At 43.3% G+C, this 17,963-nt stretch overlaps 1 protein-coding gene across 18 annotated transcripts in view; it reads right to left on the reverse strand.

Moving 5' to 3' along the window:
- CHEK2 (checkpoint kinase 2) overlaps positions 1-17,963 on the reverse strand; it is a 54,424-nt gene that overhangs the window by 11,273 nt on the left and 25,188 nt on the right. For 14 of the 18 annotated variants that reach the window (XM_016938886.3, XM_016938887.3, XM_016938885.3 and 11 more), the window contains 4 exons: positions 12,939-13,047; positions 11,036-11,089; positions 4,524-4,585; positions 852-951 (listed from right to left, as the gene is read on the reverse strand). In XM_016938886.3, coding sequence (XP_016794375.2) covers positions 852-951; positions 4,524-4,585; positions 11,036-11,089; positions 12,939-13,047 — 325 coding nt within the window. The remainder of the gene's footprint in view (positions 1-851; positions 952-4,523; positions 4,586-11,035; positions 11,090-12,938; positions 13,048-17,963) is intronic. The other 4 variants (XM_063807644.1, XM_016938883.3, XM_063807646.1 and 1 more) reach the window with 1 other exon arrangement.

The raw sequence follows: 17,963 nt of genomic DNA on the forward strand, positions 1-17,963 counted from the left end.
GACATAGGGCCATGTTATCTCTTTTTTTAAAGACAGAGCCTCATTCTGTTGCCTAGACTGGAGCGCAGTGGCATGACTGTGGCTCACTGTAGCCTCAACCTCCCAGGCTCAAGCCATCCTCCCAACTCAGCCTCCAGAGTGGCTAAGACCACAGGTGCCCGCCACCATGCCTGGCTATTTTTATTTTTTGTAGAGATGGGGGTCCCACTATATTGCCCAGGCTGGTCTTAAACTCTTGGGCTCAAGTGATCCTCCTGCCTTGGCCTCTCGAAGTGCTGGGATTACAGGCGTGAGCCACTATGCCTGGTCTATTTATTTCTTTAATTCCCTTTCTTACTTTCTCTTAAGCTACACAGTGAGAGCTTTTTCTTTTTCTTTTTTTTTTTTTTTTTTTTTTTGAGATGGAGTCTCACTCTGTCCCCAGGCTGGAGCACAGTGGCATGATCTCAGCACACTGCAACCTCCACCTCCCAGTTCAAGTGATTCTCCTGCCTCAGCCTCCCGAGTAGCTGGGACTACAGCCACACAACACTACACCCAGCTAATTTTTGTATTTTTAGTAGAGATGGGGTTTCACTATGTTGGTCAGGATGGTTTTGATCTCTTGACCTTGTGATCCGCCCGCTTGGCCTCCCAAAGTGCTGGGATTATGGGCATGAACCACCGCGCCTGGCCAGTGAGAGCTTTTTCATCTCAGTGAAAGGAGTAGGACATTTTTGCCAAGAAGAGAACAGCAAACACACAGATTCTCTTCTGAGTTTTAATCCATGGTCCCTCGATTTCTGCCTAATTCAGGGAGTAATTCAACTAAAAGAAAGTCAGCTGTCAAAAGAATTGAGGGCTTCTTTTACCTGCACAGCCAAGAGCATCTGGTAAAAATAGAGCTTGCAGGTAGCTTCTTTCAGGCGTTTATTCCCCACCACTTTGTCAAACAGCTCTCCCCCTTCCATCCTGAAACACAAAGGCAAGGCAAGGGGTTCATTCCTGGGGGAAAACGCACTTGGACAGAAGACAATAAAACAAACAAAACAAATTCATTAAGACAAGCAAACAGTTGACATTTTTATTCACTTTTGACTCTCATTTTTAAAACTAATAAGGTAATAAGTCTTATTCACAATCAGATGTCCCAGCTGGAAACTAAGGAATGAGATGAAAGGAGTGGGCACTGGAGGCACCTGGGGAACTTTAAAAAATCCAATTCAGTAGCTTGGAAGTGGGGCCCAGGAGTTGCTTTTTTTTTTTTTTTTTTGAGACAGAGCCTCGCTCTGTCACCCAGGTTGGAGTGCAGTGGTGCGATCCTGGCTCACTGCAACCTCCGCTTCCCAGGTTCAAGTGATTCTCATGCCTTAGCCTCCCAAGTAGCTGGGATTACAGGTATGTGCCACCATGCCCGGCTAATTGTTGTATTTTTTTTAGTAGAGACAAGGTTTTGCCATGTTGGCCAGGTTGGTCTCAAATTCCTGGCCTCAAGTGATCTGCCCACTTTGCCCTCCCAAAAGTGCTGGGATTACAGGCATAAGCCACCGCACCCAGTCAGGAGTTTGCATTTTTATCACACACCACAGATGATTCTGAGACTGATGTAGAAGAGCAAACAGAATTTTACAAACAGACAACCAGGATCTGAACCCTAACTCTACCATTTCCCAGCTTTTGGACTTTGGGAAAGCTATTTAACCTCTCTGAGCTTGTTTCTACCACTTAAAAAATGGGGATGATACCATCTACCTTGATGGTTGTTATAAAAATTAAGAGATGGCTGATGTAGGAAAAGCTCCTGGCACAGGTGCTTGGCAAGGTTATTCCTTTATTTATTTATTTATTTTGAGACAGAGTTTCGCTCTTATTGCCCAGGCTGGAATGCAATGGCACAATCTTGGCTCACCGCAACCTCCACCTCCCAGGTTCAAGCGATTCTCCTGCCTCAGCCTCCCAAGTAGCTGGGATTACAGGCATTCACCATCATGCCCGGCTACTTTTGTATTTTTAGTAGAGATGCGGTTTCTCCATGTTGGTCAGGCTGGTCTCGAACTCCTGACCTCAGGTGATCTGCTCCCCTCGGCCTCTCAAAGTGCTGGGATTATAGGCGTGAGCCACCGTGCCCGGCTCTGTATTATCACTTTTATTAAACTGTGTTAACTGGATTCAGTCAGGTAACAATCTCCTATTTGATAGCAGCAGATCCACAAGGGGCTCCAGGCTCTCCCAGTGCTGTGATCAGGGGTGTTTTTACCATATAGTCTTTTTTCTTTTTTCTTATGTTTTTTGAGACAGTCTTGCTCTGTCCATCACGGCTCACTACAACCTCCGCCTCCCAGGTTCAAGCGATTCTCCATGCCTCAGCCACCCAAGGAGCTGGGACTACAGGAACATGCCACCATGCCTGGCTAATTTTTGTATTTTTAGTAGAGACGGGGTTTTGCCATGTTGGCCAGGCTGGTCTTGAACTCCTGGCCTCAAGGGATCCGCCCACCTCAGCCTCTCAAAGTCCTGGGATTACAAGTGTGAGCCACCACACCCAGCCTGTTGTCTATACAGTCTTAATGATCACCCTGCATAGATACGATTTGCCAAACAGGAGCAAAGCATTCTGTGCCTGCCACAATAGCTGCTCCCAGAAACACTTAATATTTATGCAGGAGCAGATATCAAGACAGGCATCTTCCAGAAATGAGACAGGAAGTTATTCTGATTACACCAAATAACACAAGACATTATCGCCACTAAAATAAACTACCAAGACACTGAAAGATACTCAGGTGCCACCATGCAACCTGGTCCTGGATTGAAAGGACCCACATAGAAAGTCCTACCCAGGTAGATATTTCAGAGTAGAGTCGTCCCTCAGTATCCATGGGGAATTGGTTCCAGGAGCTCTCTCAGAGACCAAAATCCATTATGCTCAAGCCCTTTATATAAAATGGCATAAGATTTGCATATAATCTATGTATATCATCCCATATACTATTTTTTTTTTTTTTTTTGAGGCAGAGTCTCACTCCCATTGTCCAGGCTGGAGTGCAGTGGCACAATCTCAGCTCATTACAGCCTTGACTTCCCAAGCTCAGGTGATCCTCCCACCTCAGCCTCCTAAATAACAGCGATTCCAGGCACGTGCCACCATGCCCGGCTAATTTTGTGTGTGTGTGTGTGTGTGTGTGTGTGTGTGTGTGTGTGTGTGTGTGGTACAGATGGGGTTTCACCATATTGCCCAGGCTGTATCCTGTATACTTTCTTTCTCTATTTATTTATTTATTTATTTTTTATTTTTTTTGAAACGGAGTCTCGCTCTGTCACCCAGGCTGGAATGCAGTGGCGCGATCTCAGCTCATTGCAAGCTCCGCCTCCTGGGTTCACGCCATTCTCCTGCCTCAGCCTCCCAAGTAGCTGGGACTACAGGAGCCCACCACCACACCCAGCTAATTTTTTGTATTTTTAGTAGAGACAGGGTTTCACCGTGTTAGCCAGGATGGTCTCGATCTCCTGACCTTGTGATCCGCCCGCCTCGGCCTCCCTAAGTGCTGGGATTACAGATGTGAGCCACTGCGCCCGGCCTGTTTTTTTTTTTTTTTTTATTTTTTGAGATGGAGTCTCACTCTGTGGCCCAGGCTGGAGTACAGTGGCACAATCTCAGCTCACTGCAACCTCTGCCTCCCGGGTTCAAGCTATTCTCCTGCTTCAGCCTTCTGAGTAGCTGAAGTAACAGGTGTGCACCACCACACTTGGCTAATTTTTGTATCTTTAGTAGAGATGGGGTTTCATCATGTTGGCCAGGCTGGTCTCGAACTCCTGACCTCAGGTGATCCACCCACCTCAGCCTCCCAAAGTGCTGGGATTACAGGCGTAAGCCACTGCACCTGGCCCTGGATACTTTAAATAATCTGTAAACTACTTACAAAACCTAATACAATGTAAATGTTATGTAAATAGTGGTTCTACAGTACTGTTTAGAAAATAATAACAAGAAAAATGTTTGTTCATGTTTGGTACAGATACAACCATCCATTTTATTTTTCTAAGTATTTTCGATCTGAGGTTGGTTGAATACACGGATGTAAAAACCCACAGTTATGGTGAGCCAATTATAACAATATTGCCCCATGGTGAGTACACACATGTGCCAGGTGCTCTGCTGGGGGATTTCCATCCCTCATAGCATTTAATTCATACAAGGACTCTGCATGTGGGGGTTCATTATAATCCCCATTTAACACTATGAAGATGAGACTCAGAAAAGTGAGTTAAACTGACCCATGGGTGGTCAGCTAGTCAACTGCAGAGTGGAGTTCAAGTCCTGATCACAGATCCAGGACCTAGAATCCCATACCACCTATTTTTGGAAACATTGGAGGGTTTTTAGGGTTGATATTAACCCACTATACACAGACTTTGTGGGCCCCACTACTACATACATACGTTGAGGCCCCCCAGGATGAGAAAGGCAAGCCTACATTAGATTCTTTGGTGGCTTTATAAGCATTTGAATGGAAACAGAAATTTTTAAAAAGTTTACTACTTACAATTCCAAAACAATATAATAATCTTCTGCATCAAAAAAGTTTTTAATCTTGATGATGCAAGGCTAAGAAGAGGGGGAGAAAAAAGGGAAAGTAGTGAGAAACTCCCAAGAGGAAAACCACAAGAGCTTAGAACATCTGCCCAGAGGGACAGGGAGGCCAAGAACAGGCATCTGGCCCCCTGCCTCAGAGGCTTGGAAGTTCAATCAGGGGAGAAGGCAGACAGAATCTAGCCAACTCCTCAGTGAGAACATGCAAGAAATTTTCCACCCCACCATGATGGTGACAGACTAGTTCATATTTCATATGCAAGGATGCTACCTGGGAATGAAGGCTAGGTCTGTTCCCAGTCTTCTTCCTCACTACACCAGAGCAGAGGTACTCAAGGACAGCCTAAGGAACCCTGAGGGAGACTGACAAGTAGCATGAATAAAAGCTGTCAAGTAGGAGCCCAGCCATGCTGCCAAACAAGGGTTATTTAAGCTCTGGGCAACTGGAACCTCCAGGCAATTGGACCCCATGGAACAAGATCCTACCATTTTTCAAAGGAAGAGGAAAATTCTAATTTTATAAGAACTCTAAAACACACTTGGGTCGGGGGCAGAGAGACAGACAGACAGACAGACACACACACACACACACACACACACACACACCTATGGCTGATAGTTCATGACCGCTGATCAATGCAGGGTGCATGGAGAACACTGAGGGTAAGGAAGAGAATACTGCACATTTTAAAATGCCTATACAATATCATGACTTCATACTTAGCACACCTATTTTTTTTAATTTTTCTTTCTTTTTTTTTTATTTTGAGACAGTCTCATTTTCTTTTTTTGAGACAGAGTCTCACTTTGTCGCTCAGGCTGAAGTGCAGTGGCATGATCTCAGCTCACTGCAACCTCCGCCTCCCGGGTTCAAGCTATTCTCCTGCTTCAGCCTCCTGAGTAGCTGGGACTACAGGCGTGCACCACCACACTCAGCTAATTTTTGTATTTTTAGTAGAGAGAGGGTTTCACCATGTTGGCCAGGTTCGTCTTGAACTCCTGGCCTCAAGTGATCCACCCACCTCAGCCTCCCAAAGTGTTGGGATTACAGCAGTGAGCCACCACGCCCGGTGGGCACACCTATTGTTTTTACGATACAGAAGTCAGAAGACAGTTAAGCTCAGTGGGTAAATAAAAGATTTGGTGAGTATTCATCAGGGACACACACCCCAGCACAGAGGAGGACTGTAGTTATATCAGAATTAAAAAGAAAAGAGCCATCAGATTTTTTGGTTTTAGATTCAAAAGAGTGGTAAAACTTGCCAGATTGATCTTCCCATAATGTGTATTTCATCATATTCATCACTCATCACTCTGATTAAGATCATCCAATGGAACCTTCCCACAATGAATTGTTATATAGCAATGAATGAATGCCCAGTTTTCCCACCATAGATGGGTCTTGGAAGCATAATGCTGAATGAAAAAGGCAAAAGGCAAGTCACAAAAGACTTCAAAGAGTATGATACAAGTTGAGCATCCCACATACAAAAATACAAAATCTGAATACTCCCAAAATCCAAATCTTTTTTTTTTTTTTTTTTGAGACGGAGTCTTGCGCTGTCACCCAGGCTGGAGTGCGGTGGCGAGATCTCGGCTCACTGCAAGCTCTGCCTCCCGGGTTCACGCCATTCTCCTGCCTCAGCCTCCCGAGTAGCTGGGATTATGAGTGCCTGCCACTGCACCCGGCTAATTTTTGTATTTTTAGTAGAGACATGGTTTCACCATCTTGGCTGGGCCAGTCTTGAACTCCTGACCTCGTGATCCACCCGCCTCAGCCTCCCAAAGTGTTGGGATTACAGGTGTGAGCCACTGCGCCCGGCCCCAGATCTTTTTGAGAGCTGACACAACACTCAGAGGAAATACTCATTGGAGCATTTTGGATTTCAGATTTTTGGATCTGGAATATTCAACCAGGAAGTACAATGCAAATGTTCCAAAATCCAAAAAGATTCAAGACCCAAAAACCTCTGGTCCCAGGCGTTTTGGATAAGGGACACTTAATCTGTATCATTTTTATAAGATTCAGAAACAAGCAGTAAAACTATATTATTTAGGGATACACATATATGTGGCTTTAAAAAAGCAAGGGGCCGGGCGCGGTGGCACACGCCTGTAATCCCAGCACTTTAGGAGGCCAAGGCAAGTGGATCACCTGAGGTCAGGAGTTCGCGACCAGCCTGACTAACATGGTGAAACCCTGTCTCTACTAAATACAAAAAAATTAGCTGGGCGTGGTGGTGCATGCCTGTAATCCGAGCTACTTGGGAGGCTGAGACAGGAGAATCGCTTGTACCTGGGAATCGCTTGAACCCGGGAGGCAGAGTTTGCAGTGAGCCTAAATCGCGCCATGGCACTCCAGCCTGGGCAACAAGAGTGAAACTCCGTCTCAAAAAACTAAACTAAACTAAACTAAACTAAACTAAACTAAACTAAACTAAAAACTAAACTAAACTAAACTAAACTAAACTAAAATAAAATAAGCAAGGGACAGGCCAGGCACAGTGGCTCACGCCTGTAATCCCAGCCCTTTGGGAGGCTGAAGCAGGCAGATCACCAGGTCAAGAGATCAAGACCACCCTGGCCAACATGGTGAAACCCTGTCTCTACCAAAAATACAAAAATTATCTGAATTAGCTGAGTGTGGTAGCACGAACCTGTAGTCCCAGCTGCTCAGGAGGCTGAGGCAGGAGAACCACCTGAACCCGGGAGGGAGAGGCTGCACTAAGCCGAGATCACACCAGTGTGCTCCAGCCTGGCAACAGAGCAACACTCCATCTCACACACACACACACAAAGGGACAGTACACACAGCATTCAAGGTAATGGCATTACCTCTGGGTAGGATGGGGAAAACATAAACAGGTAGCTCGAGTCATGTGGTCAGGTTTTTTGTGTGTTTTTTGTTTTGTTTTGCTTTTGTTTTTGAGACAGGGTCTCACTCTGCTGCCCAGGCTGAAGTGCAATGGGGTGATCATGGCTCACTGCAGTCTCAACCTTCTGGGCTCAAGCAATCCTCCCACCTCAGCTTCCCAAAGTGCTGGGATTATAGGCATGAGCCATCATGCACGGCTGTAAAAAGTACCTTTTAAAGGAGAATAAAGCCAGGAGCAGTGGCTCACGCCTGTAATCCCAGCACTTTGGGAGGCCAAGGCAGGCAGATCACCTGAGGTCAGGAGTTCGAGACCAGCCTGGCCAACATGGCAAAACCCCATCTCTACTAAAAATACAAAAATTAGCTGAGCCTGGTGGCGGGCGCCTGTAATCCCAGCTAGTCAGGAGGCTGAGGCAGAATCACTTGAACCCTGGAGGCGGAGGTTGCAGTAAGCCGAGATCATGCCACTGCACTCCAGCCTGGGCAACAGACGGAGACTCCATCTCATACATAAATAAATAAACAAATAAAGGAGAACAAGAAGAAAAGACACATATAGAAAAGGAACGGAGAGAAGGAAAAAGGGAACTGCTTGGTTCTGGTTGGCTTCATAATGGGGAGTGCCAGCACCTATCTGAAAATGGGTGGGGTCTGGAGCTAACAGAGCATGAAGAGGTGTCCGATAGTCAGAACCAGTGTGAATTACTTCCTCTAGTGTCCGCTACCTCCAGGGTCACTGCCTGGGGCTGTCACAGCTAAAAGGGTCTCTCTACCAGGAATCAGAAGCTACTAACCCACACCTTCCACTTAGGTCATACTGGGAAAGCAGTTCAGGGAATTAACGATCTCTGTCACTCTCCAAGTGTGTTGTCTGCACTGAAAGCTTTAGGAGCACGTCTCATTAAATTCTCACACTGACCTTGTGACATAAGTATTCTTATTGTCTTCATTGTACAGCTGAGGAAACGGGGGCTCCAATAAATAAAATGAACTTCTCAAATGACTTCGCAGCTTCTTTGATAGTACTGAGACAGGAACCCAGGTCTGCCTCCACACTAAAGTCACACTAAAGTGAGGGAAGGGAAGGACAGCTCTATCTGTGCTTACCACTGCCGGGGTCCACAAGACAACTGGCATGACAAGTGTTCGAAAAGTAATCACATCAATCTCTGACTCCAAAGGTCAGGCTCTCTTGGCCACTAGACTCTACTTATTGTCCCCAAGCATCAAAATGCACTCATGGGCCCATGTTTAATTCCCAAGAGTTTCTTGTGCCCTTGTAAAATGCAAATAAATATGTCTAGAAATCTTTTTTAGGGTTTTGAATTCTTCCCTATTGCACTGGACACCGGATTTGTACAAATGTTATGTTTGAAGATCATCTGACATCAGAGAAAATTCCCTGAGCATTTGTGTTTATCTTTTTTTTTTTTTTTTTTTTTTTTTGTGAGACGGAGTCTCGCTCTGTCGCCCAGGCTGGAGTGCAGTGGCACAATCTCGGCTCACTGCAAGCTCCGCCTCCCGGGTTCACGCCATTCTCCTGCCTCAGCCTCTCCAGTAGCTGGGACTACAGGCACCCGCCACCACGCCCGGCTAATTTTTTTTTGTATTTTTAGTAGAGACGGGATTTCACCGTGTTAGCCAGGATGGTCTTGATCTCCTGACCTCATGATCCACCCACCCCGGCTTCCCAAAGTGCTGGGATTACAGGCGTGAGCCACCGCGCCCAGCGCATTTGTGTTTATCTTAAGGGTAGGTCTGATGCAACCCCACCCCAGAAAATTGGAGGGCTCCTCTCTCCCAGCAGGGTATGGTGTGGCACATGCCTATAGTCCCAGCTACTCAGGAGGCTGAGGCAGGAGTATCGCTTGGTCCTAGGAGTTTGAGGCTGCAGTGAGCTATGATTGTGCCACTACACTGAAGCCTGGGTAACAGAGACAGACTGTCTCTAAAAATGTGTGTGTGTGTGTGTGTGTGTGTGTGTGTATGTTAAAGAGAGACTCCAAATCTCTTGGAAAAAGGACCTGGCAAATTCAGAGAGGACAAATAATTTGCAAAAGAAACAGAAGAAAGCCAAGCAGGAAGGTCAGCCACTCAGGTTCTCATAGGTTTTCAGGTCCACTCACAGAGTTCTAAAGGAACCTGCTGAAGTATTGTGTCAACAACAGTAATTGCTCCTCAGTTTTTACTGACTTTTTTCAGGGATTTGGAGAGGTAGAAAAAGAGAGAAGAAACCTTTTTGCTGTTTGGAGGTTAAAAGCCAGAATAAGGCCAGGCGCGGTGGCTCACGCCTGTAATCCCAGCACTTTGGGAGGCTGAGGTGGGGGGATCACGAGGTCAGGAGATAGAGACCATCCTGGCTAACATGGTGAAACCCCCTCTCTACTAAAAATACAAAAAATTAGCCGGGCGTGGTGGTGTGCCCAGCTACTCGGGAGGCTGAGACAGGAGAATGGCGTGAACCCGGGAGGCGGAGCTTGCAGTGAGCCGAGATTGCGCCACTGTACTCCAGCCTGGGTGATAGAGCGAGCCTCCGTCTCAAAAAACAAAACAAAACAAAACAAAAAAACACCAGAATAAGATCATCATTAGCTGGACAGGAGAGAGGTCTTGCCTTGAGTTTAATGCCATTGCCTAATGAGCTTATGCCTTCATGGGCACTTATGAATTAAGGAAGAAACGGGAAAAAAACAAAAAAAAAGCAAGATAAGATTAAGCCCATCCTCTAATTTTTCTTCTCACTTTTTAAAAGTGAGACACATTTTTCATTGAGACATAGTCATCATTGCACAAAAAGATAAGAACTAGGCCACAGACACCATTTAATCAGATATAAGGACAGGATGTTGTCATACTTAATGGATACCCTTGGATTTATTTGGATTACTCCAAATAAAAGGTATTCAAAAGTGGTAAAACTTCAGGTATAACTAAACCAAATTTACTAAAATTAACACTGTCTTCTCTAATATAACCAGTTGTGTCTATGAGATAGAATAATTGCTATATCTTTTGGTCAAGAACTAACTCAGAAGAAATATCATTTATTTATTTAATCATGAAATCTTTATACGGTATTGTTCACTCAGTAACATTTTGGGGTAAAACTCTTCCCAGCTAAATGACAGCTAGGCATGTGTGTGAATGTACACATAAGTTAAAGAACCCAGGTTAATATTAGCTTTATTTATTCTTTTAATTTTTTTTTTGTTTTTTTTTCTGAGACAGTCTCACTCTGTCGCCCAGGCTGGAGTGCAGTGGCGCGATCTTGGCTCACTGCAATCTCTGCCTCCCAGGTTCAAGCACTTCTCCTGCCTCAGCCTCCCAAGTAGTTGGGATTACAGGCATGTGCCACCATGCCCAGCTAAATTTTTGTATTTTTAGTAGACAGCGTTTCACCATGTTGGCCAGGCTGGTCTCAAACTCCTGACCTCAGGTGATTCACCCACCTCGGCCTCCCAAAGTGCTAGGGTTACAGGCATCAGCCACCACACCTGGCCAATATTATCTTTATTATACTGAAAGGCTTTATACTCTTCTCATATTTTGAGATAGATAAATCTAAGTATGAGTCATATAATAATACTTACATGATTTAGCTTTTTCAAAATTTCTATTTCTGTTTCAACATTGAGAGCTGGGTCCTTTGATAAATAGGATAACAGAGTTTATTAATAATAATAATTGCCAATATTTAAAAAAAATTTACAGTTAAACTCAGTTGACTCAAGGCTGCCTGAGTTCCAAACCCAGCTCTACTCATACAAAGAAATCAAAGCCCAGGTCAATGGCTTAAATACCTCACCTAAAATAACTTTGTAAAATGCTTGGCAAATAGTAAGCACTCAATAAATGGCCAGGCCCTGTGCCAAGCTCTTTATTTACAGAGATCATGTCTCATAAGCCTCAGAATCCCCATCTTACAGATGGGGCAACCAAGGCTCAGAAAACAGAAGCCACTTGCCCTAGTCTCCACAGTCAGAAACAAGTGTGTTTCCACTGTGTTCATTTTAATTAGTAAACCCTACTTATTAGCTATGGAACTATTTTTATTCATTAAAATGATAAACAAAAAACATGAACAAGAAGGTGTTCAATTAAACTATATAAAGAAAATGTGAAGTCAAATTTCTGCTAATAGAGCAGATACAGGTTCCAACTTCAACAGCAGCCTCGCATATTTACTGAGACTCTGACAAGAGGAGGCTTCAGGGTACTAAAGTTGTTCTGTTACAATTCCAAAAGGATGAATCAAGTAACTCAACTTCCTGGGCTACACCCTCCACAAGCAAAGAGGAGATAGAATTACATATTTATGTAAAATGAACTTCAGCTAAGAAACCCAGATGTTTAATTTTAAGAGCCTGCCTCTTCCTGTAAGCCGCTAAACTCATTACCAAGTCAGGGTATACTCTGATAACAGGATGGTCACAAAGGTCCAATCTGATTCAAATAATGAAATCAAAACGTAAAATTTTACTCCCAGTTTTTAACAATCTAGTTGGTATTTTCTTCTCCCCAAAATGGGAAACAAATCTTAGAATCATAGAGGAAAAGATCTATAACAAAGTGAACACAAAAAGGAAATTCCTCTTGCCATGTGAGAATGGCATTGTCTAGGGGGAAAAAAAAATTGATCTTTAAAGAATGTGAAAGTATAATAGCCAGAAACAGCTGGCCACTAGGGAAAATGTGATTAGAGGCTGTGTTTTACATTACTTTGTTGAGTCACATGTGGAAAGACCAATGCATTTGGCCATCTCTCCCATACAGTAAATGTGGATTACAAAAAAGTAGTAAAATAAATGGCTGCTATAAAGAAAGGCTATTTCAATGATTTAATTAAAAATTTAAAAATCTATGGCTAATCCATAAACCAGGGATACTCACTGCCATATTACCCAGAACAGCAAAGAATAAGAAATTACCTAAATGATCAGCCAGAGAAATGGTTAAGTAAATTACAATAAAGTTGATGACATGAAAATTCAGTCATCAAAAAGGATGTATTAGGCAAAAGTCTATGCTATAATGCATTTGTGGAAAAGCAAAATACAAAACTGTATATACAAGATGATTTCAACCATCTAAAAACACGATTTCATCTGAACAAAATCTAGAAGGAAAAGGAAAACTGAAAACAGCTGTGGGGTTACAGTGGGGATTATGGCTGAATTTTTTTCTCTAATTTCCTGTCATTTATTGTAAAAACAATCTTGTAACGACTTTGAACTTGGAAGAAGAAGAAAAAAAACTTCCCACTATGCTCATTATTATGTACTATTAAATACTTTTGGAACCAAATTATCTATAAGTAAAAGTTTCTAGATTAATCAAAGATGCCCCAAAATTTTCCATGTTCTTTGATACTCACAAATTCATCCATCTAAGCAGGGGGTTATTCCTGAGTTTAAAAATCATCAATCTAAGATTATTTTGGGAAGTTATGAAGACGTGTTAATAAAAGGTGATCAGCCTTTTATTGGTACTTACTGCCTCTCTTGCTGAACCAATAGCAAACTTCCTTTTGCTGATGATCTTTATGGCTACTTTCTTACATGTTTTCCTCTCGAAAGCCAGCTTTACCTCTCCACAGGCACCACTAGAGGGAAAAACAAAGATAGTGATTGTCTGAATGTTTTTAATTATGAGACCTACCACTCCTGGGTCCACTTCAAGTATTAGAATTTACAGACATTCCATATAACAACCTTTCCATTGTCCCTGTTTGCAGAGGACACAGTGAAAGTTCACCAATGTAAAATGTCAAGGGCTTAACAGCCAAAAACACTAAGTCAGCTCCAAATTCCATTTCTGAGCCGAGCGATACAAACATGAGTCTTACTGTAGCCCTGGACTGTGAAATTCCCAGAAAGATACTAAGAGAAAAATGAGAGAGAAACTACGTATCCGAGAGGTCAGAAAAACATTAACTAGAAACAGTCCTCCCTGGTCAAAAATAAGTGCCCAAAACAAATAACAGTAAACAGAATCTGCAAATGAATAACTTTAATGGATATATTTCTTTCCTTCTTATTCTCCATCTTCAAAGGAAGTGCATAAGCAGTTGATGACATAAGTTGCACCCTAAATCAAATCAGATTACCTAAGAAACCAAAAGTATTACACAATCAGCCTACTTTCAGCAACCTCTCACAGAGATTTGCAGTTAAATGGGATACTACTCATGGAGGAGGAATGCTCTCCAAGCCATTACCCAGAACACAGTTAATCCTGAGTAGGATCTGTCCTCCAAAGCTTGGGTCAGCCCAAGATAATGGCTACTAGGGCATCAATTACCCATTATGAAGTAGACTATTATAACTATTGTGGGTTTTGAAGGGGTGAGTTGAGGGGCTTACCAAGACATCTTTTTTATTGTGTTAAATATACATAACAAAATTTACCACTGTAATCATTTTAAAGTGTACAATTCAGTAGCATTAAGTACACTTTCCAATGTTCTACAACCATCAGCACCTAATTCCAGAACTTTCTCATTAGCTCATATGGAAACCCTGTACCTGTTAAGCAATTAAGCAGTCACTCCTCACTCTACCCTGTCCCCAGCCCTCAGCCCCCAGCCCCTGGCAACCACTAATCTGCTTTCTCTAAATATTGATTTGCCTATTCTGAATATTTCATATTGATGTAATCATACAATATGTAGCCTTTCGTGTCTGGATTCTTTCACTTAGCGTAATGCCATAACATTTGTTGTACTTCATTCCTTTTTACAGCTGAATAATATTCCATTATATGGAAGTATCACAGTTTATCTATTCACCTTCTGACGGACATTTATTTGGTTTGTTTCCACCTTTTGTAAATGGTTTATTCAGTATGACAACAAAAGCATAAGCAACAAAAGAAAAACAATAGATAAATTACACTTCTTCATTGTGACTAAAGCTGCTATGAACATTTATGTACAAGTTTTCTTTTTTTTTTTTTTGAGACGGAGTCTCGCTCAGTCGCCCAGGCTGGAGTGCAGTGGCGTGATCTCGGCTCACCGCAAGCTCCGCCTCCCGGGTTCACGCCATTCTGCCTCAGCCTCCCGAGTAGCTGAGACTACAGGCACCCGCCACCACGCCCGGCTAATCTTTTTGTATTTTTAGTAGAGAGGGGTTTCACTGTGTTAGCCAGGATGGTCTTGATCTCCTGACCTCGTGATCCTCCCATCTCGGCCTCCCAAAGTGCTGGGATTACAGGCGTGAGCCACCGCACTCGGCCACATGTACAAGTTTTTGTCTGAACACTTGTTTGCTTTTTTTTTTGAGATATAGGCTCGATCTGTCACCCAGGCTGGAGTGCAGTGGCACAATCTCGGCTCACTACAACCTCTGCCTCCTGGCTTCAAGCAATTCTCGTGCCTCAACCTCTTGAATAGCTGGGATTACAGGTGTGTGCCACCTCGCCCAACTAATTTTTGTATTTTTAGTAGAGACGGGGTTTCACCATGTTGGGCAGGCTGGTCTCAAACTCCTGACCTCAAGCGATCCACCCACCTCAGCCTCCCAAAGTGCTGGGATTAGAGGCGTGAGCCACCGTGCCCAGCCTGGACACTTGTTTTTTAAATTGGGGAATTTATATACCTAGAAGGAGAATTTCTGGGTCACGTGATAATTCTATGTTTACCTTTTTCTGTTGTTGTTTGTTGTTGTTGTTGTTTATGCCCCATAGAGCTCAGATGTTTACCTTTTTAAGAAATCACCAAACTATTTTCCACAGTGGCTACATCATTTTACATTCCCATTAGCAGTGCATGGGGGTTCCAATTTCTCCACATCCTCACCAACAGTTACTAGTTTCTGTTTCCTTATTATGGTCAGCCTAGTAGGTAGGTGTGAAGTGGTATCTCATTGTGGTTTTGATTTGTATTGCCCTAATGACTAATGATATTCAGCATCTTTTGATGTGCTTTTTGGCCATTGTATGTGTTCTTGAGAGAAATGTCTATTCAAGCCCTTTGCCCATTTGTTTTGTTTTGTTTTTAGAGACAGGATCTCACTCTGTCACCCAGGCTGCAGTGCAGTGCCTTTGCCCATTTTTAAATGGCAGGTTGTTTGTTTTTTTATTGTACAGTTCTAAGATGTCTTTATCTATTCTAGACATAAGCCCTTATCAGATATAGGGCTTGCAAATATTTAATCATTCTGTTGGTTTTGTTTTCACTTATTGATAGGTATCTTTTGAGGCACGAAAGTTTTTAATTTTGATTAAGTCTAATTTATCTATTTTTTCTTTTGTTGCTGTGCTTTTGGTGTCTTATGTAAGAAACCACTGCCAAATACAAGGTCATGAAGAGCTGTCCCTATGCTTTCCTCCCAGAGTTGTATAGTTTTACCTCTTATATTTCATTCTTGGTTCCACTTTGAATTAATTCTTACGTATGGTATGAGGTAAGGGTCCATGTAACTATTCTTTTTAAAATCAGCTCAAAGCACTTTCCAATTTCCCTTCTCCTGGAAACAGTCACCCTTTGCCTGGGAATTCCTCCCCAAGTCCGTGCAGCTCTAGCTGGGTGTCTACTATGGCACAACCCCTACTCCGAGAAACACAGGATAGCTACATAACCAAAACTGAGCTGGAGCAGTGAGCCATGATCATGCCACCGCACTCCAGCCTGAGACACAGAGCAACACCCTGTCATTCATTCATACCTACAGCCAGAGTTGCCCTTGAAATCAAATGCTGACACTGGGAGACAGACTTCTCTCTGTTGTAGTTTCTAGACAAAGAAAATATCATTCTGCAGCCCCTGGTAGCCATTTTTGCTACCACATAGAGAGAACAATTCTATAGGAAGCCAACAAACAGCTGAATCAAGAGATGGAGCTAGAGCCCTGGTGACACTGCAGGAGCTCTTAGACGCAGTCAACCAGACCATCAGAACTCAAAGACCATGAAGTAAAGCCTAATGACCTCCTAGATCCAGCCATGCCTGAAGTAAAGATTTGCCTGCTTATTTTTATTTTTATTTATTTATTTATTTATTTATTTTAATATTTTATTTTTTTGAGACAGGGTCTTGCTCTGTCACCCAGGCTGGAGTGCAGTGATACCATCTCGGCTCACTGCAACCTCCGCTTCCTGGGTTCAATCGATTCTCCTGCCTCAACCTCCCAAGTAGCTGGGACTGCAGACATATGCCACCACACCCAGTTAATGTTTATATTTTTAGTAGAGACAGGGTTTTACTGTGTCAGCCCGGCTGGTCTCAAACTCCTGACCTCAAGTGATCCACCAGCCTCGGCCTCCCAAAGTACCTGGATTACAGGCGTGAGCCACTATGCCCGGCCTGGCTATTTCCCAGTTACAAAAGCCAGTAAATTTTTTCTCTTACCTGACTCATTTGAGTTGAGTTTCTATCATTTGCTACAAGTTAGAGAATTCATATTAAATCTTCCCTTAGGAAAACATTGAATTCCATGTTTTTTTTTTTTTTCCTCCCGAGACATTGTCTCACTCTATCGCCCAGGCTGGAATGCAGTGGCATGATCATGGCTCACTGCAGCCTCCACCTCCTGGGCTCAGGTAATCCTCCCACCTCCACCTTCCAAGTAGCTGGGACTACAGGTGCATCCCGCAACGCTCAGCTAACTTTTTCTATTTTTTCTAGAGACAGGATTTCTCTATTGCCCAGCTGCCCAGGCTGGTCTTGAACTCCTGGACTCAAGTGATACACCTGCCTCAGCTTCCCAAAGTGCTGGGGTTACAGGCATGAGCCACCATACCCAGCCTCATACATTTCTTTTTTCTTTTTTCTCTTTTTTTTTTTTGAGACAGAGTCTCACTCTGTTGCCAAGGGTGGAGTGCAGTGGCGTGATCTCAGCTCACTACAACCTCCGCCTCCTGGGTTCAAGCTATTCTCCTGCCTCAGCCTCCCAAGTAGCTGGGATTACAGGCATGCGTCACCACACCTGGCTAATTTTTGTATTTTTAGTACAGACAGGGTTTCACCATGTTGGCGAGGCTGGTCTCAAACCCCCAACCTCAGGTGATCTACCCGCCTCAGCCTCCCAAAGTGCTAGGATTACAGGTGTGAGCCACCGTGCCCAGCCCATACATTTCTTAAGAAAGGGTTTGACGGTTAGATTCCAAGCAACCAGTGCAAATATGGAAACACATCAGTTACTGAATTCAGTATCAGTAAACTAAAATTTCTCCCATATAATACAGAGGATACTGTGCTTAACTATGTTGCAGGAATATGGATGATTATTTCCTTTTATGTACTTTCCTTCCATGTTTCCAAAAATATCAGTAGAAAGACCTTTGTGAGACAGGAAGGGGGATGAAGAGCATTTTGTAATGTGGTAACAGTATCCTGATACTTTCCTAAAGAAATGGTTCTCAAAGTATGATTGGATCACCCCAAGAGGACCCCAAGACCTTGCAGGGCATCCACAAAGCCACAACTATGCTCAGAATAATACTAAGACATTATTTGTGTTTTCCATTCTCATTAGCTCATAAGTATGGAGATTTCCAGACACTATGTGACGTGTGACAACA

Source organism: Pan troglodytes, chromosome 23 (genome assembly GCF_028858775.2).
Source record: "Pan troglodytes isolate AG18354 chromosome 23, NHGRI_mPanTro3-v2.0_pri, whole genome shotgun sequence".
NCBI lineage: Eukaryota > Metazoa > Chordata > Mammalia > Primates > Hominidae > Pan > Pan troglodytes.